Here is a 23,637-nt window from a genome sequence, read left to right as displayed (position 1 = left end):
ATTTGTTGCACATCTTTACATATGAATAAGATTATAATAATATATGAATATGTGAATAAGAGTATAATAATAAAACAAGAGTATTAAGAGTATTTTAATAAGAGTATTTTAAGTATCATTTTGTGCTTGTGAGGATTATTTGTTTCTTACGTCTAATATTCTTTGATAATGTGGGTAGAAGTAGTTGGGTTCATGAGTCAGTTTTATTAGTGTGATCAATAAAGTTTGAAGTTAATGACCAAGCTGAAATATTAAAAGCGCTTTCAGATTTTGTTATTCAAGCTTATTCCTTTGATGGCTCTGTGATATATTTATGATAAATGAGAGTAAATAAAAATGAGATATAGTATAATATATGTTAATCTGTTCAGCATTTATCTTAAGGTGTCATACTAGTTTGTTTTTTTAAATATTGCTAATAGTTCATTGGAAACTTATTAGCACTTCTTTAATTACAGTGGATTGGCAGCTGGAGAAGATAATGGACAAAGAGGTTATTTGCTGACCTATGTCATTGCATACATTCGAGTAAGTTATCTCATATTTTTCCTTGTCAATTTATGTTGCAAACAATACTTTCCTTACCTTGAGTGAACAAAATTATTTTCTTAAATTTTAACCAACTGTAATTGAGTATGTCATTTTATAGTAATAAAGGATTAGCTACAAATCCACCCCAAGTTCTCCCACGGTAAGCATTTTAATGTAACCTTAGGTGAGGTCGAAAGTTTAGATTGCAACGGCCTGAAGAAGCATATAGGTCTCCCTGCTGCCCCCACCCCCCATGCTGATAAGGAAGAGTACAGTTATGCTTGTGTGCTGTGTGAGAAGGTGTGATGAGCAGATTTATGGGTCATGAAAGGTAATATGATTTTAGGTCTTATAAATAATTTTAACTATTAATTAAACCTTACATGTATGCTTTTGAGGAATTTAAAGGTTTTTAATAGGTCTTTCTGTTCTTGAGAAGAATGGAGACTTTCTCTGTCTGAAAGTTGAGTGTGCTGTTCCTAACATTGGTTAGAATCAAGGTGTTTTATTTAGCACTGTTCCTCACTCGACCCATACTCTGTTTTAAGGTTATGTAAATCTGTCTCCAACTGTCTTTGAAAGTTGATTTTTAACTTAGTTCCGAGTAGTTACTGATTCACTGGCAGTGAATACTATATAGAATTAAAGAAGTAATTTGTGTATATTTGAGTTCTAAAATTTTTCTAATTCTAAATTTTCTGTTTGTGAGAAACTTTTATTAGTTATATTAACCTCATGAGTCTTTTGTACTTACTGATATGAAAGTTTACTCATTTTTTCATGTATTTTGTTTTATTTTTCTAGTTTAGCTGCAACAGACTTGAGTTTTTCAGATTTCTGCTGTTGCTAAGGTTACTTTTAAAAAAATACTGCTTGTTATATAATTTAAAGGGTCTTGTTTTAAAAGGTCATTTCTCAGCTATCCTGTTGAGAATTTGGCTTCCCTAAAACTGAGAGTTCTAATTTCTCACTTGGAAATTATTCTGAAGGAAATATTCATACAAACTTCTTTTTACTTTTCTAAGAAAGCTTGACGTTTGTTTCCATTTTAACAATAATTTAACCCTAAGTAAGATCTAAATTTCAGATAGCAGTGAATTTGAAGTATGTAGGTCGTCTTACAGTTTTCTCCCGCCGCCCACCTCCCTGCCTCCATTCTGAGAATGGCGCATTCTTGCCTGTGCGCTGTGTGAGAGGTTGTGATTAGCAGGTGTGCAGGTAATGAGAGGAAGTAGATGGCTTTACATTTCATAACTTTTATCTCCATAGACTGTCTCTACCTCAAGTTCTTCCATCAGCATTATGGGTGTACATAAATTTTGTTTGTTAGGCATTTTCTCTGAGAATATTGACCATTTTCTCATGGTACTAAATTTATAATGCTAGAAAATGAAATGTAACTGTAACAGGTACAGCATAGACACAGTTTGAAGTAAATTTCTTAATTAAGATTCCAGTTAATGTTAAAACTTAATCAGAAGCAAGTTAGAGATTGTTGTGGGGGAGGGAATAGAGATTTTTTTTTATTTTCCCAGTACTTAATATTGTTGTCATTAAATATATGTTTACTAATAAGTGAAATGCATAAGAGAAAATTTTAGACCAGTAATTTCAGGAATTTTTTGCTACTGTCAACCAGTGGTAGAGTTGAAGAAGTTCATTTACTAGAAGTGAAAACTTAACATGTATTGAATTCCTACCTTATAAAATTTTCTGTCATATCTTTATACTTCTGTAGTGTTTGTGAATTGCTATTTTCAATTTTGAAATTAGAGAATTGTACGTTGAATAAAGAAATTAGTATTATAAGTTATTTATCATACAACATTATATCTTCTGTGGTGTAAGATACGTATATGCATATTTTCCTAGCAGAGGTGCTTCCAAATGTTCTTTCTATTCAGTCAGTACAGAGAATGGGACTATATTTTCTAGTTTGTTTTTTTAAAAAATTACTTTTTAAAAAAAATATTTTATTTATTTTTAGACAGAGGGCAAGAGAGGGAGAAAGAGAGGAAGAAGAATCATCTGTGTGTGGTTGCCTCTCACTTGGTCCCTACTGGGGACCTGGCCCACAACCCACGCATGTGCCCTGACTGGGAAGCAAACTGGCGACTCTTTGGTTCTCAGGTCGGCACTCAATCCACTGAGCCACACCAGCCAGGAAAAAGTTACTTTTAAGAAAGGGAGATAGCTTTTTCCTTCTTCTAGTCTCTCCCCCATGCCCCCACTTTCCTGCTTCCCTGCTTCTTCGATCCTAATGACCACTTGTTGGTATTGGTTCATGTACTGATTAGGCCACCAAACATCTGTTATGCTAATATTCTCTACATACGCATAGATAGTTCCTGGATAGAAACTCCATTCATTGGAGAAATATTTGAGTTCCTATTATATTTCAGGACTTAGCCTGGTGCCACAGGTACAGAGGAGAATAAGACAGACCAAATTCCTGTCTTCCTGGAGGTTGTACCTCACTCTTACGGCCACTTTCCAGGGCTCTTATGAGGTGGATAGTAAAGAGGTAAAGAGCCATGGAGATTAAGGTAGAAACATGTAATCCCAACAATTACATGTACTACTGATGGAACAACATAAAATACAAATAATATTATTGATTCTTCTGCATCTGTTATAATTTCTTGATTTTTGTATATGTGTCTTAACAGGACTTCGGTTTAGAATACTATATATTAGGAGAATCTTTTGAGACTTCCGCTCCTTGGGACAGGTAAAATGAAATAAAATGCTGGGGGGAGGAGGGGAATTGGGGGGAGGGAATGGGAGACAACTGTAATAGAGTAAACAATTAAAAAAAAAAAACACAACCTGTTAAGAAAATCAGCAATAATCTATTTGATATAAAAGCCAGATAATTTTGATCCATATAAACATAGTAATATAATTCTCAGAAAACTTATTTAAATAAATGAATGGCAGATATTTTTTAAAAATGCCTGCTATTAAAATATGCCATACAAGTTGTTCAAGTAATGTGTCTTTGTGTGGTGAATATGTAAACTTAAAATTTTATAAAGAAACATTGAAATATCATAATCACCTTTATTAAATTAACATCTCCATCAGATTATCACATTTGCAAGCTATTTTTTGTTTGTGGAAAATTTGTTTGTGTGCCATAGAAGGAAGCTGCTATTGAAGTTTATATTTTAAAGAATCTTATTCTTTAAGATTCTTTAAAGTCACTTTGTGGTTTTACTTAGCTTTGATTTAAATTCTTAAGTGATTAATAGGCTTAAATGTTCTCTAAGAGTGCCCCCAAATTATGAAGTTAGTTAAATTTTTTGTGATGTTTATTTAGCTTTGATATTTGTATATACATGCTCTTCAGCAAAATCTTACTTAACTTGCATTTAAATGATTTCTCAAAGATACAGAATTTAAAGAAATTATATACTATTTTTTAAATTGTATACACACAGATTGTTGGGAATTAATAAAAACTGATTAGGAAATGGAAAATAGTTTTATTAAAAGTGGACTTGTGAGTTTACTTATTTAGTAGTAAAAAATTCTTAAGGAGATTGTAGTACATTTTATTCTAACATGCCTTACATTTACTTAAAAAATAAAATTAGCCAATCATTTTAAATCTAAAATAAAGTAGAATAGAACAAATCCCCATGAATCTTAGATATTACACAGCCTAACATTTTGTTCTACTGTAACCTCTCTTTACTCCTCCCCAGAAAGCTTTTATTTTCCTTCATTCAGTCTTCACCTGCCACGGTCATGACCTTGGGTGGATTGACACTCAGTCTGTGCATTGCGAGATAACCAGACTTCGAGCTTTTGTTGCTGAATTTAATTTAATTTAACTATAAGGGGAATACATCTTGTAAATAAAAAGAATTAACCAACTCATTGACATCTGACACTTTTGAACAACAGTTTGGCAGTTGTTCATTTTTTTATTCTTCCAAATGTGGAAGCTAATCATGCACTATCTTTTTATTTTTCTTTATTCTTTCTTTGTATATACTTACACATTTACTTACAACTGACTCACTGGAAATAACCCTTTTATACAGAATACATATTTGGTTTGTTTTCATTTAAAACAACTTCAGTTTTAATAAATAAGGTTAAGGGAAAACAGCTGCATTCATGACATGAAACTTTATTGCCCTTTAGCAATGTTTTTTTCTTTCCCACTGTTAGTTGGATAGAGTCGGTGTTTAGAAGCACAACCCATGGGATCAGGGTCTTCCCTGCCTCCCTTCAACTCTCACTCATTATTAGGTTGCTTGACCTTTTCAGACATAATTCTCTTAAGGGATTATTCCTCTTGCTAGTTTTGCATATTCCTCAGCGGGCCCTAGCAGGACGACTGCATAGTATTCTGTCGAGGGTACTCTGGAATAGTGTAAGAATTCAGCCTATAAAAATAGCAATCTAAGAGGTCCAAGTGGGGATTTAAAGATTTTGGATACACCCAGCATGAGACTGGGATTAAAACCAAGGGAGCAGATAAATAGTTTGGATGAAGGGCACAAAAGGCCTAAGAAAGAAGTCCCGGGAACCTCAACATTTAAGAATAGTCATACAAACAAGAGCAAAGGAGACGGAGAAATAATATCTGGAGAATTTGGAGGAAAACCAGCAATGTGAGAGAAGCCCAGGGAAACTTTTCTCAAGAAGGAATGGTCAGTGTTGTTAAATTTGCTAATAGATGGAAGTAAGAATTTAAAAGTGTACACAGTTACATTATCTCCCAGGTGATTGGCCCCAGTGGACTGCTTTGCACAAGTTTTGTGAGCCAATACTTTCAGAACTCCTTTCCTACAAATCATTTCTAGAAAGTACCCCCATTAAGGGTTATAACCATTCAGTTTTGTCCTTTGTCCCATCTCCTTCTGCTCCTGATTATTATTTTTGATGAGATGATTATGATGATCAAGAAGAAGCAGCAGCACTTAAACTCCATTTTCGGGAGACATGATAAAGAACTTGTAACTTTCATAAATTTGTAATATTTATTAACCCTTGTTGATATTAAAGCTTAGTACATTTTATTTATAGTTAAAGTATTTGTTTTATAAGTTGGATTTCAAAATAAAAGCACATTGAATTTTAATAATCCAAATGCTTTACCAGAGATTTTTTAAAAAACATGATATTCTTACCATTCCATAAACAAGGCATAGGTAACATTGATAAATCATATTTATCACTCATGTTTATCATGTTTGCCTGCAGCTCTCGTAGAATAAAGCAGAATTTAACTTAAGAACACTGTTTAAGTTCTGTATTTATAAGAATAAAATTTGGCATGTTAATAAACACGAAAATCTTTTTCACATTTATACTTTAATCATATATTTTTTGTTCTTATGCAAATACAGATAACTTCATTTTATAAAGGATAATCCATGTAATGCCATTTTTATTACATCAGTTCCCACAGTCACATTGATCTTGAGACTAGAGGCAGGTCAGCCTTTTGGGTTTCTTTGGTATCTTCTGTTCCAGTGTCAGTGCATAGCCAGGATGCTTACTGTAGAACTAATGGCTTTTATAGACCTTAAGAGTTTTTATTTTCCACATGAAGTAAAATCTGTAGTTTTAACAGTATGTTACAGTTCACATTAAAACATAGATTAATATTGTTAAATATTACCAGTCTCCTCTTAAATGTTTTCATTGACTTGATCTCAAACAGTCTAGCATAGCTGTACATAGAGTTACATGTCCAGTAAGTCTTTGTTGAACTGGACTTTAGCTCAGTGTTTAAGAATCGGCTGTGGAGGGAGCATGTGGTATAACATCATGATTATCACTAATCAATTGTTTTTAAATTAAGGAAACTTTTTTAAAGGTTTACTTATTTTAGAGAGAGGGAAAGGGAGAGAGAGAAAGAGAAGGAGAAAAATATGGATGTGAGAGAGAAACATCGATTGGTTGCCTCCCGTAGGCACCCCGACTGGGGACCAAACCCACAACCGAGGCATCTGCCCTGACTGGGAATCGAACAGGCTACCCTTTGGTCTGTAGGATGATGCCCAACCAACTGAATCACGCCGGTCAGGGCTTAAGGAAAACTTTTTAGACATGGATATAAGACTGGTATTTCTGTAATCCAGAATTGAATTTTTATTGTGTTCTTTATAGCTTTTAAAATGTTGCAGTTAAATTTATTTTGAAATTGTGTTTTTCTAAGTGTAGGAAACTGCCTTCAGGACATTTGAGTGTGCTGTATTGTCTTTCCTATGGCTAAGAAAGAAAGGACTTTGCTCCCTTGAAAGTTATGAATAGAAGGCTCAATTTGAATGATAAAAGCTTTTCATTTTTGAAGAAAGAAGTATGAAAGTTTAGTTAAGAGCATTTCTGACTTGAAGGATGCCAGATAAAGCAGCATATGTTAACATTTTGTAACATTTGAAAATTTAATGTATTCAATTATGTTTTCTAGGGTTGTAGATCTCTGTAGAAATGTAAAAGAAAGAATAATAAGGGAATGCAAAGAGAAGGGTGTTCAATTTGCTCCTCTTTCTACATGCAGGTGAGTTTTCTCTTCTTATACTTCTTATTCTAAAAAAAAAAACTAAAAACCCTATTTTTTAATTAATGGAGAAGTGTAATTGGCCAGCTTAAGTGAAGTTTCATTCTATGTCACTTAGCAAGCTTTCCTAAACTTCATGTGCCACCTCGTTAGGATGGTGCCACTAGCATTTAGAGCAGTCCCGAGCCCTTTACGAGTAGAACGCCCCTTCTGTGAATGAGCCTTACAAGCTCTCTGGACAGCATGGCCGTGAAGACCCAAACGTCCAAGCTCCTGGAGTAAGAGAAGACCTTCTTCACTGAAACTAAATTACATACATAGTCAGGGAACTATAAGTTACATGTATAGTCAACCTAGCTCACTCTTCAGTAGAGAATTATCACTTTAATCATTTTATCAGTTGATAAATGAATGGGTATGGAATAAAGGAATGCATGGAGTGAAAGATCCAAATGAAGATTAACTCATTGCTTTCTGACAGATATTTCTGCCACACTGGGAATGTTCTGTATCTGCCCTGTCCAGTATGGTTGCCACAAGGCACATGTGGCTCTTGAGCTGTTGAAATGCGCTAGTGTAACCAGAACTGGATTTTAAATTTTATTTAATTTCAAGTAATTTAAATTAAGTTTAAGACATATGTGACTAGTGTGCCCCATATTTGATCGTGTTCAACTGAAGGTCTTGTTCTCTTTGTTAAATAGCAACAGCCCAGATGGAGGTTTTCTTGAGAAGTACTTTGTTTTAAAGCTTTTGATATTAATTTTCTGGGCAAACACCTGAAGATTAAATGTATTAAGATTGGAATAAGCACATGTATTCTTCAAAGGTTATTCAGTTAATTGGAATGGAGAATAAATGGAAGTTAGGACAGATCACGAGCAGGGGAACTTGAAAGTAAATGATACAATAGTAATGTAGCACTTGAAAATTTATTGAACATTCTGTATTACATAACTGCCTCTCTTTTTTATTTTGTGTGTTTGATTTATAACTCCAATATTTATTATAGAAACAAATAAACACCTATATAAGCATGACTAAAAGGTAATTTTCAAAATAATATATTATCTTTATTATTAAGTATACCTGATGCTGGACTGTGAAACAACCGTTATGCTTTAGCATAACAGCATTTGTCTGTATTTCTGTCCAATCACTTAATCTCAGCCTGGGAAGGCAGACCTGGGCTTGTTCCCGCCAAAGGGCCTGTCCTTAGCCCTTGGCACCTCAGCCCTTGCCTACCAGTTGCACCATCATGGCAATTTCCTGCTCAGTTTTAATTTCTTTGTTTTGTAACGTTACACATGTCTGAACAGGAAAAGAAATCACTGTTCTAGTGTTTATTAATAATTTAATCTCTGAGCTCTAAATTATCACTAGTAAAAGTAGTGGTAATAGCATCTGCTTGATGGGACTGTTGTAAGGATGAAATGAGAAAGGTTATGAAGAGCTGTATAAATGCCATTGTATCATCATGATGTAATTACATTAAGGTTGAGGTTATAATTCATACTAGTATTAGTAAGAAAAAATTGGATATTTTGCTTTTCTTCTCAAAGAAAAATCCTCATGGAAACATCCAGTTGTTAAGCCCTCTTGATATTTTGACATAACATGATAATTTGCATATATTTGCTTTGTAAGACTAGCAATATACTCTTTAAACTGCTTTCTCTGTAATTTTTTTCTTCTTTTCTCTTTTACATCCTCTCATCTTGTACTTCCCTACTATGTTGTGTTTCTTTGTTCTTATTGCTCCCATGGAGACATATCTTTTAGAATTTGATAAATTGTGCATCTGCTGGGTAAGAAAGTACAGTCCTACCATGAGATATGAGGAAAACACCTTCCTTACATTAATTGTTCACGTAACTCGGAATCTCATTGAAATAGTCTTTTGAGCCTGGTGAGAAAGACAGGGTTTGAAGAGCATTTCAGGAAGTAGCAAGTCATGTCTGTGTATTTGCATGTAGAACATGTGTATTCGGGGTAGAATCGAAGAGGTAAGAGCTAAAAATGTGGAGTTAGCGCTCACTGGTTGGGCATGTGGTCTGCAGGAAGAGAAAAGAAGGAGCCTGGTTAGTGAACTGATCTGATAAAGAGCCTTTCTAAATGAAGGCATAAGAAAGCACTTTTTTTTTTAAGATTTTATTTATTTTTATTTTTATTTTTAGAGAGGGAAGGGAGGGAGATACAGAGAGAGAGCGAGAGAAACATCAATGTGCGGTTGCTGGGGGTTATGGCCTGCAACCCAGGCATGTACCCTGGCTGGGAATCGAACCTGGGACACTTTGGTTCCCAGCCCACACTCAATCCACTGAGCTACACCAGCCAGGAAATAAGAATGCACTTTTAAAAAAAATTTGGAAGCAGTTTTAAAAACGAAACTTACTGTAAAGTCCTTAAAGTCTAAGAAAAAAATTTTGTGTTTATTTATGTTACCAACCGAAATTGATAAAATAAGTTCTCACTTAATGATATTGACAAGTTCTGTGACTTTAAGGAAAATGATGCATAATGAAACCAATTCTACTATAGGGTAATCAAAATAAACAAGAGTTAAGTTCTTGCTGCATCTCATCAGGCATCTCATCAACATTATAACAACATTGAATGAAGTGATGTTATTTGAGGACCTGCTGTACTTAATTCTTCTCTTATTATATAATACTGAAAACAAATCAGGCCTAATAATCCAAAAGTCATTTGTTACCAGTAAAATTTGAAACACTTAAAATAATGGAATCTATTCTTGTGTAGTTGAGAAGTTTTTATTCTTTTGTTTTTAGTGGCAACTTAACAGATTTTATCTCCCCTTCCTCCTTCTGCCCTACCTCCCTGTTCAACAAGTCTTGAGACTTCTCCCCTTCTATTTTGAAAATATCATTGTTATAAGCAAACTACTTACTGAAAGTGTTTGAGAAGTAAAATATTCTCTTCTGTAAGAACACTTAAGTCTTGGTTTTTCAGAAAGTACTCACAAGACTGAAGGATCTTTGTTATGTAGGTAGCTAAAATTGGTATGCTTAGATTGAATTGGACACATGTCATTAATTAAGTAGCTGTTTTTATAGGAATAATTTTCTGATAGAAGCTTAAATGCTTAGCTACTGTGATCATTTTATAAAACCAAAGATTAGAAGGTGCACAAAGTCTAGTTACTTGAATAGTTTTGATTAATAGAAATTTTAAATGTAGTTTTTATATCACATACTTTATTGAACTAACATTTAACAAGAATATGATTTTAGTTCAGTTTGACTTAAGCTGTTTAATAATGGACAAGGAGATTATTCTGTGTTGAATGTAAATATGAGATGTATTTTTGAATCTAGTTTTTTAAAAGGTATTTCAAAATTAATTTAAAATAATTGTAGATATTGTTGAAATTAAAGATTCCAAGGAAAATAATTTAGCTATAGATTGCATTTATTAAGTTTGTTTATTTCATTTCATTTCTGTTTGTTAGAAGGTACTTTGTCTATTGGAATAGAAATTCCAACCCTGAATTTTTATGGAAAGGAATTCCTAGCCAGTGAATCTGACACAAGTAAAATACTCCAAAAAGAGCAGAGCACAAACACTTTTTAAAAATTATAGAATAGTAAACTGGCAGCCACACTATCTGTTGTCAGGGTGATTTTGGAAGCTTAGTGTTTAACTGTCTTAAATGATAGAAGTGATCTATTAAAAGGTGTTAGATCTGAGTCACTTTCTGAAGTGGACCCAAATTGAAGTTTTCCAAAAGGTGTTTTCATTATTTCTGCTTTTGCTTTGAGATACTGATCAGTCAAGCCCTATTTTGACTTTAGAAACCTCCTTATCTACTGAAAACTGAACTGCATTTAATATTGATTCTGGATTTGTGGGAAGGTGGCCATAGTCTATTAGTATTTAGTTACATTACATTTATTGTTATTAACTATTCTTATGAGTAATGTATATTTTAGTAATTGCTATAAACTCATTTTATTCCTGTATCCTTTAAGTTTATTTAAATTTGATTATTTGTAATGATAATGCCATCAGTTAAAATTGTTCTAGTTTTTCTTAAACTTTGTAAATCTGGAACTTAAAATGTACACATTCACAGGATCTGTTTTTATGACTGTGAATTAACACTAGAAGAAAAACACAGCTGGCAAATTGACAGTAGCATTATTAAACAGTTCATTTCTTCTGTTCTGAGGCAGCTAACATTTGGCCTGAAAGGCCATTAAAATTTTAGATTAGAGTCTATTTGTATTGTGTAGTAAAAAGAGTATTCCTCTGTATTTGCTCCTTCTGTTAAGGTCTTTCTGGGGACTTCTGTAAACTGCATTTGGGGATTCGACTATGATTACCTCAGCTCCTTTTCAAGTGCTTCACCTAGTTGCATTTTGAAAGCATCTCTCTCTCTCTCTCTCTCTCTCTCTCTATATATATATATATATAAAATATAAATATTTATATATTCCAGTTTCACATATTTATAAAATATATATTTATACTTTATAGATATGTCTGTTTATATTAATATATATTAAAATACATATATTAAATATATTTATATATTTTTTAACAGTCTGGCATTCCAGGTATTTTTGTAAGCACCATATAACATGCACACATATGGGGCCCAGAGATACTAGTCTAAGGCCATGTCAATGCATTTGATAGGATCATTTAGTTTGTTTTCAAATTCCTACTAATTATTAATGTGAAGATGTATTTTACCTAGTCTGATCATTTTTGGTATCTGTACATTTCTTTTGTTTCCTAGTTTTAAGGTCTTGTACTTATTTCTGTTAACTTAGAGGAAGTTTAGAAGACTTAGAGTGGATCACCAAGCTTCATCTAGTTTGTTTTGGGCTGTTTTTAGCTACAACATACTTCAAAAAAAAAATCCCTTCTGAAGAGGCAGGTTTTGTTTATTTCAGGCCAATTAGAGAAACGTTTACATTGTTTTTAAATTTTTTAATTTGGGGGTAATAATGCAGACTTACCAAAAAAAGTTTTAAAAATAGTACAAATAGTTTCTGTATATTCTTCAGCTAGCCGGTCTGCATTCGTTTCATGGAGTAGGAGGCTGGGTAGAGAATGAGATTATGGCTTAAGCAAATCATTCAGATGATTTTGCCTCTAAGTTTCTAGACCTTAAATCTAATTTCACTTAACGCCTTGTGGGAATTTTGTCTGTTTTTTAGGGTGACACAGACTTACGATGCTGGTGCATGTATCTATTTCTACTTTGCCTTTAACTACAGGGGAATAAGTGACCCACTGACTGTGTTTGAACAGACCGAGGTAATTTTGCATACTGAATATAGCTCTTATATTCTTTTATTAATTTTGATAAACGTTACCATCAATTTGTGAATTTTAGTTTGACTCTCTTCTGTCACTTACAACTTTACCTGGTTGATGATACCGCATAGAAATGAGAAGCATGTTTGTTGCACTGGGTTGTATACTGAATTGTGAGTCTAAAATTAATATTCTCTACATATATTAGAACTAATGTTCTAAAATTAATATTCTGTAGCTTGAGATTTTTTTGGTTGTTACTTACAGTACATAATACTGAATGACATGAAATGACAAAGGACTCTGGGAATGCTTGATATCAGTTGGGCAGCCCCTCACCTCCAGAGGGTGGCTACTGTTGAGGTCAGCATACCTGATGCTCTAGGTCTGTGTTGCTGTAACATCCTTGTTCTAGGTTTATAATTTATTTGTTTGCTAAAGCTATATGTAGGCCATTGAGGTTCATTTGCTAGTGGTTTTATTATACTTCTTAAATGGCCTTATGCTTGTAAATGTTATAAAGCCTCCTGTTAGATGATCAATATTTCTTGTTACATGTCTAGAGTTGAAGTACAGACTAGACTCTAAACTGGGAAGAGACTGGGGTTTGTTTAAGCCTCAGGTATCCTAGTGTTTTGACTCCATTACATGCTTACCAAAAATAATACCACAAGATGATTTTCAGGGGACACTTCTAGACTCAAACCATAGCCAGGGTTTAGTTGGTCCTGCCTGTGCCTCCCCCTTCTCAACTTTTTAACAGCTTTTCAAAGTAAAATTGAAATACAGTAAAGTGCACATGAAGTCCAGTTTCGTGAATTTTGATGTATATGTATATTGGTAAAATCATCATCCCAATCAAAATAATGAACATATCCTTACCCTCAAAAGTTCTAGTTCTTTCCCATCACCTTAACATTTTAATGTTTTTGTATTGCTCTGTGGCTGCCCAGTGCCCCTTCCATGTAGTACTACAAGGGTGAAATTATTCCTTCTTTCCCAGTCCAAACTACCATTCTTTAAATGCTACTGATTTCAAGTATTGTAGTTATCACTTTATTTAAAATAATTTGCCAGAAGATAAAATCTCATAGAGCAGGGCCGCCATATATATGATTCATTTGAAAAATCCTAAGTGACGAGGATTTGCAGTGAGGTATGGGCTGTCTGTCCCACAGGGGCCCCTTTCTACCCTGGACCAGCTTCTCATCGTTTGTTGGTATTATACAACCTGAGTAATTCTGAGAGGTTCAAGGCAGTAGATACTTCACCTTGTGGCTATTACAGATTCACAGATTGAATGTAATTTCAATTTCTGTTTCCCTTTTTTCACCGTGTACTTCAGTGTTTCTTTGTTGTGGTTTAAGTGTTTCTCTTTCTCACCTTAGCACTCTATAAGGAGTCTAGTCAAGGCCTAGTATGTCGGGAGGGTGAAACAGGGCTTGGGTTTTTTTTTCACACTTAAGTATCAATAGGTATCACAAGTACTTTGCCTCATAAGGGCTTTTCTGGTTGACCCCTGATTGCTTTGTAATTTTGAGTGTGATGCCCACTGTATGATATTAGGTCAGTGACTTAACAACCTAAGCCTCATTTTCTTTATCTGTGAAATACAAGTCATTGTAATTACTCCATGAAGCTATAATAAAAATAAATGAGTTACTGTGGGTAAATTGCTTAGTGCTATTCTAGACATAACAATAAGCAGTTGGTAAATGTTAGTTAGTAATGTTTGTTGGTACAGTGACGTGTTCACTTTAGAGTGGGACCTGGTTTGGTCTTCACAATACATTTTTTCATTGACAACTTAGTGCTGCTCAATTATTTTGCCTTTTTTTCTATTCTAGAATCTGGAAGTGACTATTGTAGATTGTGACTATTCACTGGAAAAATCTATTACAAATAGGCTATATATCTTAATTGCTTTTTAAATGTAGTTAATGCAAGAGAAAGGAAAATTAAGCTTCTGCTTTTTTAGTAACCCAGGAAGTATGTGCCTCCTTTGGGAGTTGAATCTTAACCTTCACTTCACACTGAAATCAACTTGTTGCATCCTTTCCAAACACAGGCAGCTGCTAGAGAAGAAATTCTCGATAACGGAGGGAGCCTGTCACACCACCATGGAGGTATTCTCTTTTGATATTCCTAATATAAATTTCTGATATTCCTAATATAAAAAACATTTGGTTTAATGAAGTGCTAGGGAGAGTTGTAATATGAATAATACAGGAGCAGCTGAGATTTCTTGGAAGTTTTTATGTCTCTCACTGAGATAGTCTAGGTTGTGGTAATAACCAACAGAAGTTTTACTAGACAAGCCTGCTTAGATGCGAGAGGGACCCCCAAAACAAGAATCTATTTATAAAAAATTGTGTATTTATTCATACATGTTTAAACTCCAGTCACCTTCAAAGTACTCTCCATTTAATGCAATACACCTATCGAGATGTTTTTTCCCACTGGTCAAAACAGTTTTTGAACTTGTTGATTTGATGCCTTTGAGTGCTTCTGCCATTTTTTGTTTCACCTCTTCCACATCGGAAAAACGTTTCCTTTTGAGGACTTTTCTCATCCAGGAAAAAAAAAAGTCCGTGGGTTGAGGTTAGATGAATAGGGAGGGTGGAGGGCAGGGGTCATGCCGTTTTTGGTCAAAAACTGCTGAATACAGTGTGGTGTGGGCAGGTACGCTCATAAATCACCCATCATGAAACGGGCAGATGCATTGAAAGAGTGTTAAAAAAAATTCACTGAAGCCAAATGCAGCCTCTTACTACAATGCCAGCTGGTACACTGGTAGAGATGGATTTCTAGAATACTCACTTAGCAGGAGAAGCCTGTACTACAAGGGGCCCGCCCTTCAGAAGATAATTACATTTTTTTGTTTATTTGTTTTTTAGTCGTCTCCCCCCCCCCCCCCCCCCCCCCCGTAGGAACCTAGACAGCCTTCTCAGTTCTCAGGGAACTTCACGTTCCCCAAGAATCACCTTACTTGCCTGGCAGGTATTTAACCATTACAAGCAAACATTTTTGAAGGGAAAAAAAAGAAAGACAACACAAATGTTTTTCAGCCGCTATTGAAATGTAGCTGGATGTCAGTTGTACCATATACTGATGAACTGTTTGTCCCACCTACCCAAAATTCAGTAAATTAATCAAGACAGGATGCAAAAAAAATGTTTTTCCCAAGATTTTAATGGTGTTTTGTTGCTTGGTGAGCATTGTAGTAAATATTAAGGTTTATTAGAAAATTGATTATATCAGTAAAGATTAGGATGTATCCACCTATGTATTAGCAGCAGTGTTAGGAAAGTTGTATGAGGCATTTTTTAAAAAGTGAAACAATGGCTATCTGGTTATTAAAATGATAATTTTCAAGGTTATACACCTGTCCCCATTAAAAGAAAATTATTCTGAATATGTCCTTCAGTATAATTTGGTGCTTACGAAAATAAATATATTTGATTTTTAAATTTAAAAATACTTTTTAGGGGGGAGCATAAAGATGAACAACCACCAATTAAAAAATGCAGCTCCTGCCCCTGCCCTGGATTCTCTATATCCCTCTTTCCCTGTGTGATTTTCACCATAGCATTTAGCATTATCTAACATGTTATATATTTATACTTCTTAAAAGTAGCAACCTCTTCCTTCAGGAAACTGAGGGTTCTCAGGCAGGGATTCTGTTTTGTTCATTGCTATATACCAGCACCTAGAGTAGTGCACCCTTCCCACGCCCTCCCTGCCGTCACCGCTTCATACATGTATGTAGAATAAATAAAATAATTTTGGTAGAAAAAGGAGTGAGCTATAGAAGATCTGTGTTCCTTACACCATTATTGCAGCCAGGCCTGGAGAAGATGGCACATGTAGATGAATGACTAGAAAGACAATTCCCAGCATTGCTGTTGCCTTATTTTTTTCTTAACCCCTATACATAAATTTCTAACTTTGCTGACTGATAAGCATTACAGTGAATGAATTTGTTCTTTTCTTCCTCTTCCTTTTATCAGTATTGTCTTCTGATGGAGATTCTAATGAATGTTAGAATGACAAAAATAAAGGAGGAAAATGAGTATTAGAAAGCTCTCAAGTGCAGTTAAAAGCTTCTAATTAATCTAAAAGTCTACACCTGATTTTGGAAATTTAAACATGAGGCATTTTGTAAAGATATTTAGATTTTTGGCACCTTCCTTTAAAATGCTCAGCCAGCCATATACATTATTTAAAATCTTTCTTATATATTCTCTTTCAGGATGCCACTATATTAATATGTAAGGAACTTGTAAAAATAGATACTATCATGAAGTAATGACATATTCTTTTTTTTAATATTTTATTTATTTATTTTTAGGGGGGGGGGGAGAGAGAAACATCAATGTGCGGTTGCTGGGGGTCATGGCCTGCAACCCAGGCATGTACCCTGACTGGGAATCGAACCTGCGACACTTTGGTTCGCAGCCCGTGCTCAATTCACTGAGCTACGCCAGCCAGGGCTTAGTAATGACATATTCTTCATTCTAAATTGATTGCATGGAGGGAGGAGGCAAAATAATTTAGCTGTAATTACTTAGAGAAAAAAAGTATTCCTTTCTGTAGTGAATTTTGCCTGTTGGTACATGTCACCAGCCAACAGGGGACTTTCTCCTTTAAGACCGGGAACTGCAGGTTTCACATTTATGATGGTAAATGTTGGAGAGATGTGATTCTGCCAGAGGGTGAGAACAGCTGAATCTTATATATGGGAGGAAATAGTAGCTTAATTGTCATTTAGGTAATTGGTTTTAGATACTTTATTTCCTTGGAAACTTGGATTTTGTTGTATGTGAAAGCTATGGTAGTAGTCCATTGCATTAATCAATACACACAAGTAGGAGTTTAGAAAATACAGTTGGAAGGGTGTAAACAATTACCTTTAAGATCATGATTCAATTCTTGATCCCAAAGCAAACAATGTAAATAGCCTCCTGATGATTTTTGAATACAAAGTATGCTTAGTGCCTTTTAATATTGTTGTGTTTTCCATTTTATATTATTGGCCCACTTGGGCAATAGGGTTTCAGAGAATTACAGTTTTTTTACTGAAGAACTTTACTGTCCAGTAAAATAAAATATGATAACATTTCAAAAGGCCACTAATCAAAACTGGTAGGATTATGTCATGCTACTTTAATCAAGGTAAAGGTTTCCCATTTTCTTTGAAAAACACTCAAAAGGTAACTTTAATAAACATGTAAATGCTACAGATGTTGAAACAGTGAAGATAAGGGAGATAGAACAGGGAAAGGAATTAACATTTATAAAGCTATAAATATTTGCTAGGTGTGCTGCTAACTTAATCTCCTGTAGTTATTCTTCTCGAAATGCTGTGGAGTAGATATTATTTCTTTCAAATAAAGATACGTTAAAACTCAGAATGTATAGTAAATTGCCCAAAGGTATGAGCAGTAATCACGATTGCCAGAATTTGAATTTCAGTTTGTGTCCTTCTGCTCCACATCCTTTCCTCTTGCTCAAGGCCTTAAAATAGCAAAAATAGGCAAAAAGCTAAAGAGTGAAATGAACAAATAGCCTTTGAAGAGAGACACAATTTTAAAAGTGTGTGAAAAGAAATACTAAACATTATTGTTTTTCTTTTAAAATTATAAAACCTCTATTTAATTTTGACACTAGTTTACCCGCCTTCAGATGTTAAAACAAATGAATCAGCAATTTTAATTTCCTTATTCTAGATATTTCATTGTTTTCTCAGTCCTTCCACAGAAGTCAGTTTGACTTTTTGGTTTTATACTTCCTCATTGTAGGTTTCTAACATGTTTGCCATATCAGGTAATAAAATCAATGAAGGTCAGATTACGTTACATTTTATGTGCATTTTTAGGTTCTAGGCTTATAGGCCTTTATTTGCTGACGACTCAAATTTGAAGAAATAATTTATTTTTAGAAATTATTAGCTATAACTTGAATATAGCAAGGTTTGATTGCATATTTATTGAGAGATTCTCATATAAATAGAAATTTTTATTTCTGTCATATTTCTCATATTTTTATTTTCTATGTGGTCAAAAATATGACTACATGGAAGCCAGCTAAACTATTTGGTTTCATTTGTTGCTTAGAAGAAACTAGGTAAGCCTGAATACAAAATATATTTCATATGTGCTGGGACAATGAAGTGCTTCCCTTTTCAAGCTCAGCTTCTAAACTGCTAAACAAAGATCGGAGTGCTCCAGGGCTCAGCCCTGAGGCAGTTTGCTCTGTGTGTTCATTCACTCCCTTAGGCATCGCCTCAGTAGGGGGACTTCAGACACCATCTATGTGCTGCTGCCTCCCAAACAGCAGAAGAAGGCATCAGCCACCACTACCACCAGGGCCACTGCAGCAGCATCCCAACCGGTCTCTCTGCTTCTACTCTTGCTCCCCTACTGCTTCTTCCCTTGCTGCCAGAGTAATCCGTGTAAAACTCAGTGTTTTCTCCTGACATTCAGAGTAAAACACTAAGTTCTTATCAGAACCTTCAAGGATACTCACAGTGAGTCTTTCTGTTTGTCCTCATCTCTTAGTACTTCTTTCCTCTAGTAGTATTGGCCTTCTTGCTGTTCCTCAAATGTATCAGGCTCTCCTGACCTTCAAGTCCTTTGCTGGTTGTTCCCTTTTTTCCTGATGGTCTTTGCCTTGTTTCTCCCTCCAGATGTTTGCATCGCTCACCTTCCCCTTCATTTCTCTCTCTGACAAAAATGCCACTGTCTTAGAGATGTCTTCCCTGTTCTCTTGAGTAGTTTCTGTGCTCATTTGAGTAAGTTCAGCGAGGTTACTGACTTTATCTTGTTCATGACTGTGTTCCCATGTCCCTAGAACTGTGCCTGGCAGGTCTACACAGTAGATGTTCAATGAATATGTTAAGTGAGTAGGTAAGTGCTCACAGACTTGGGGAACTTTTACAAACTATCACATATCTCTGAATTTTTCATATTAGAATGGCATTAGTCTCATTGCTAATTTAGTTTCACATGTTTAATAATCAGGCCTTGTTTGAATATAGAATCTAATTATGGAATGGCTCAGGTTCTGAGATCTGTAGAGAAGTATCCAGCCATGTAATTTGAGAAATAGAGACATTTATTGGAGAAGATTCAAGATACAAAAAACATTGTCCACAGGACAATGACGCCTCAGTCCCCTTCAAAGTAGGCACCTTGGGACCTCACTCAGTTCCAGTTGCCATTAGCTGCCCAGTCGTATTTTCCTGAATCTCATCAGTGATCTGAAATCTCTTCCCTTTCAAAGGTCATATTAGTTTTTGGGAAAAGCCAGAAGTCACAGGATGCTAAATCTGGGCTGTAGGGGGGCTGAGTCACCTGAGTGATTTGATGTTTTGCCAAAAAACTCTGCACAAGGTGTGCTGCGTAAGCCAGCGTGTTGTCATGACGAAGCTACCAATCACCAGTTGCCCATAGCTATGGCCTCTGAATCATCTAAATAGTCGCTATGGAGGAATGTTCAAGCTTAACACAAAATTTGATGCAGATTCGTTGCTCTATTTGCTTAATCATTTTGAATGTGACAGCCACACAGTACACATGCTCACTCAATGTTGTCTACTGCCCCCACTGACTAGTGCAGGGAAGTCGTCATTGTTCACACATGCATATTCCAGTCCATTCTCCATGGCTGCCAGGTTACATTGATGTTGCTCAAACCGTTTGCATTATATTAACAATGGCTGGACTTTTTCCAGACAGACCTCATATTCCATAATACTTATGGGTAAGAGAATTAACAGAGTCATTCAGTGGAAAAGTAATGTAAAATAATGTGCTATCTCTACAATTTTCAACACTTTAGTGTTCTTCCATAGAAGCATTATATATTTAAGATTTCATCTAGGCCTTGTCTTAAAACAAGTAAAAGTTTGAGAGGCTTATAAACTGAGGGCAAAGAACATAGACTTTGGAATGAAATCTGTAACTCTTGACTCTGCATTTAACTAGCTGTGTGATCTGAGGGTAATAACTTCTCTGAGCTGAAGTGTTCCCATCTGCAAAACAGGAATAGTACCTACCTCACAAAATTATTGTAAGACTTAAATGTAATAATGTATGTAATTAAAGCATTTACAGTGCCTTACATGTAGTAGGCACTTAAAAAACAGTAGCTTTTCTTAAAAAAAGGAAAGCAATAGACAGTACCAAGTGGAAGTATGGTTTATATTCTTTTCTAAAAATCCTCCCCCACCCCAAATGCACACAAAAAAACTGTAGAGGCCATTAAAGATACATGTGTTACTCAACCTGAAATAAAAGGTCTGGGAAGACAGGATTTAAAAAAAATCTTTCTTACCTGGCCACGGAGGTCCCTGCTGCTGTCTGCTTCTGCCTCTGCTGCTCTGTGTGCAAGTGAGAGGAAAAGATGGGGAAGGGAACAACTCTAGGAGTACTTGAAACCAAAATTAAGGGTAACAGTGGGAGATTCTTTGTGGTCACGGTCCCCGTGCTATTGATCCTGGGACCGAGATTTCAGCCATTGTGGAAACAGACTATACTTATGTGCTTTTGCCATCTTCAAATCAGATGACTCAATCAGAGAAACAGTTCGTGGTGTTTGAGGGCAACCATTGTATTTCTACTTTTCTTATCCATCAAAGACAAACAATGCATGTGAAGCTTGCCTCCCAAAATATGGAGAGCTACACCAAGTTGTGCAACCCTGCATAGTTCAAGACCCTTCTGCACCTTGGACCTTTCAGAGCTGTCCCTACCTATCGTCAGGATACTGTTAAAGTACATTGTGAGAAGCCCTTGTTGAATGTGTAGTGCACCCTGCCCTTTTCCTTGTTATCACCAGCGTGACCCAAGCCATCGAGGTTTCCCTCTGAGGAAGAAAATGTGGACTTGAAGCATATAGGGGCCGTGCTTAATTAAAGGGCCTTTGTAGACTGTGATTACCAGAGACAGCCAGATAGATGTATATCCTCCATCCTCTCTTTTAAGACTATCCTCCCTGCCGCTGCCTGGGATGTTATTATCGAGATGGTATTGGCACTTCCCACCAGCCACCTCCTTATTTTGGATGACTCCATAGAGATGGAAATCTGGCCTCACTTTCCTCTTTTTGGAGCATGGAAGACCCCTTGCATTGTTCACTATACCCTCCCAAGCTGTGATTGGGGTGCCCCGTATGCAGCGAAGGTGAGGTTTGTGGACCAGGTGTTTGATAAGCATGTGGTAGATTTTTTGACTGTGAAGGTCATCTTGCCCATAGGGGCAGGAATATCCAAGTGGCAGTCCTTACGAAATCAGCCATGGCCCAGATGAGTTCCACTACACCTGCCTGGGCACATTTGGCTGCCTGTGAATGTTGCCTACAGGAAAAACCTGGTGGAACCAAAAAAAGAAAGAAAGAAGGAAGGAAAAATCCGGTAGAACAGGACATCAGGGTGCACTACACACTCAACAAGGTGCTCACACTGCAGGAGCCGCTGCTGGTGGGGGGCCCTTTTCTACATCTTGTTCTTTCTTCACAGTCTTCGTCTACATTAGGGTATACTTTTTCATCACAAGGGATCTGCCGAAGGAGCCAGGACAAGGGTGGCTTGCATCACAGAGCAGACCCTGGTCAGTAAGCAAATACATCACCACCATGACTGTGGTAAGACTATCAGTAAGTGTAAGCAGTCCCTCAACAGTGTTACGAGCCTGGAGATGGAACACAAGGCCTTGGCCAGTGGTATTGCTTTGCTGCAGTCCAGGTGAAAGATAGAGTGCTCTGACCTCTGCGACAGAGTGAATGAAACGCAGAAGCCGGATGCATAGGTCAAGTAGCTGGTGCTGAAGTCAGCCATAGGAGCTAAGCAGCAGGTGGCTGGCAAGCTCAAGAAAGACTCATGTAGAGAAAGAGTAAAGCTCATCCTCAGGGAAAGTGATAGGAGCTGGTTACCAAAATCACATCCTAGATGTTCTGTAGCCCCTGCCAGTTATCCCCAGGGTGGGCCCAGAGTGCTGCGCTTACAGATGGCAAGCGTGTGTGTGAGGGTGAACATGGAGGCCAGTGAACGCTGGCATCTGTATTTTGCAAAAGGCCTTCAAGGAAGAGAAGCCAGGCCCTTCCTCAGCCGCACAAGAAGCTTAGTTTTTGTCCCTAAAGTGTTTTAAAAAACAAATGAACAAAAACTTATTCCTTTAAAATATCTTTGTGTTTTGAACAAAGAAATTTTCAGTATTTGATTGGTTTGATTTTGTTCTGTAGCCTGTGATATTCTTTCAAGCCTGTAAGCTACTTGCTTTATACCTTTCTGATTCCTGATGTTTGGATATTTTGCAAATGTGTGCAATTTTTTAAACTATTTTTTAAAATCTTCACCTGGGCATATGTTCACTGATTTTAGAGGGCAGGCGGGGGAGAAAAATGTTGATGTGAGAAACATTGATCAATTGCCTCCAGTATGCAGCACACCCCGACTAGGGATCAAACCTAAAACCTTTTGGTGTGTGGGACAAAGCTCCAACCAACTGAGCCACCTGGCTAGGGCTGTGCATGTTTTTTAAAGCATGTATGACCAAAAGAAAATAAAGCAAGTACTATGAAAAAAAATTGTCCTTCAGCTGCAGTTGACATATTATATTAGTTTCAGGTGTATAACATAGTGATTAGACATATAATAACTTACAAAGTGTTCACCCCAATAAGTCTAGTATGTGGTTTGGATTCTTAAACCCTTGCCCTAACCATTGAAGAAAGGGTTACAGTTTGTTTGAAAAAAGATCCAAATTTAAGGGATATGATTCAATAATTGTCTTACGTAATTTTCATTCATAACCTGCAGTTGGTCTCACTCTATAGGAAGTTCTGTTATTGTACAATCTGTATGAAAGAGAAATAATTTTCTTTATGCTGTTCTCTACAAAGTTTGGTATAGAAAAATGTCTATTTTCATAAATGCTTTTCTGCTTAAAGTTAGTCATCTAAAAAAATTGTAAATTTCAGGTATCCTGTATAGGTTCATAAGCCAGAAACCTTTCTATATAAATTTTAAAGAGTGGGGTTAATTGTCCTGCTAACTTTAATAATAGAGCTTTTGAGAGATCACTTCATGGGTAAAAAAGATTTTCCTTAATTCACATTCTGATCTTAAAACTCAGGTCGGCCTTATAGCAGCATCTTTATTTACTGACCTTCAGGCAGTGTCATGACACTCTCAGTGCCATTTTTGAGTTCAAGAGTAGAAGGGCTGGGGGTTGGGAGAATATTGATGTAATTTCTCTTAGAAGGTTTGGCCTGTAATTGTGATTAATAACAGT

The 23,637-nt window shown here is 35.8% G+C and overlaps 1 protein-coding gene and 1 pseudogene across 2 annotated transcripts in view; both read left to right on the top strand.

Moving 5' to 3' along the window:
- Window positions 1–23,637, top strand: part of AGPS (alkylglycerone phosphate synthase) — a 148,994-nt gene that overhangs the window by 110,222 nt on the left and 15,135 nt on the right. For both annotated transcript variants that reach the window (XM_028508778.2, XM_028508777.2), the window contains 5 exons: window positions 459–528; window positions 3,201–3,262; window positions 6,965–7,054; window positions 12,244–12,343; window positions 14,412–14,469. In XM_028508778.2, the coding sequence (XP_028364579.2) occupies window positions 459–528; window positions 3,201–3,262; window positions 6,965–7,054; window positions 12,244–12,343; window positions 14,412–14,469 (380 nt within the window). The remainder of the gene's footprint in view (window positions 1–458; window positions 529–3,200; window positions 3,263–6,964; window positions 7,055–12,243; window positions 12,344–14,411; window positions 14,470–23,637) is intronic.
- On the top strand, window positions 20,037–22,733 carry LOC114494015 (annotated as a pseudogene).

This window comes from Phyllostomus discolor, chromosome 4 (genome assembly GCF_004126475.2).
Source record: "Phyllostomus discolor isolate MPI-MPIP mPhyDis1 chromosome 4, mPhyDis1.pri.v3, whole genome shotgun sequence".
NCBI lineage: Eukaryota > Metazoa > Chordata > Mammalia > Chiroptera > Phyllostomidae > Phyllostomus > Phyllostomus discolor.
This window is presented reverse-complemented; position numbering and strand designations above follow the sequence as displayed.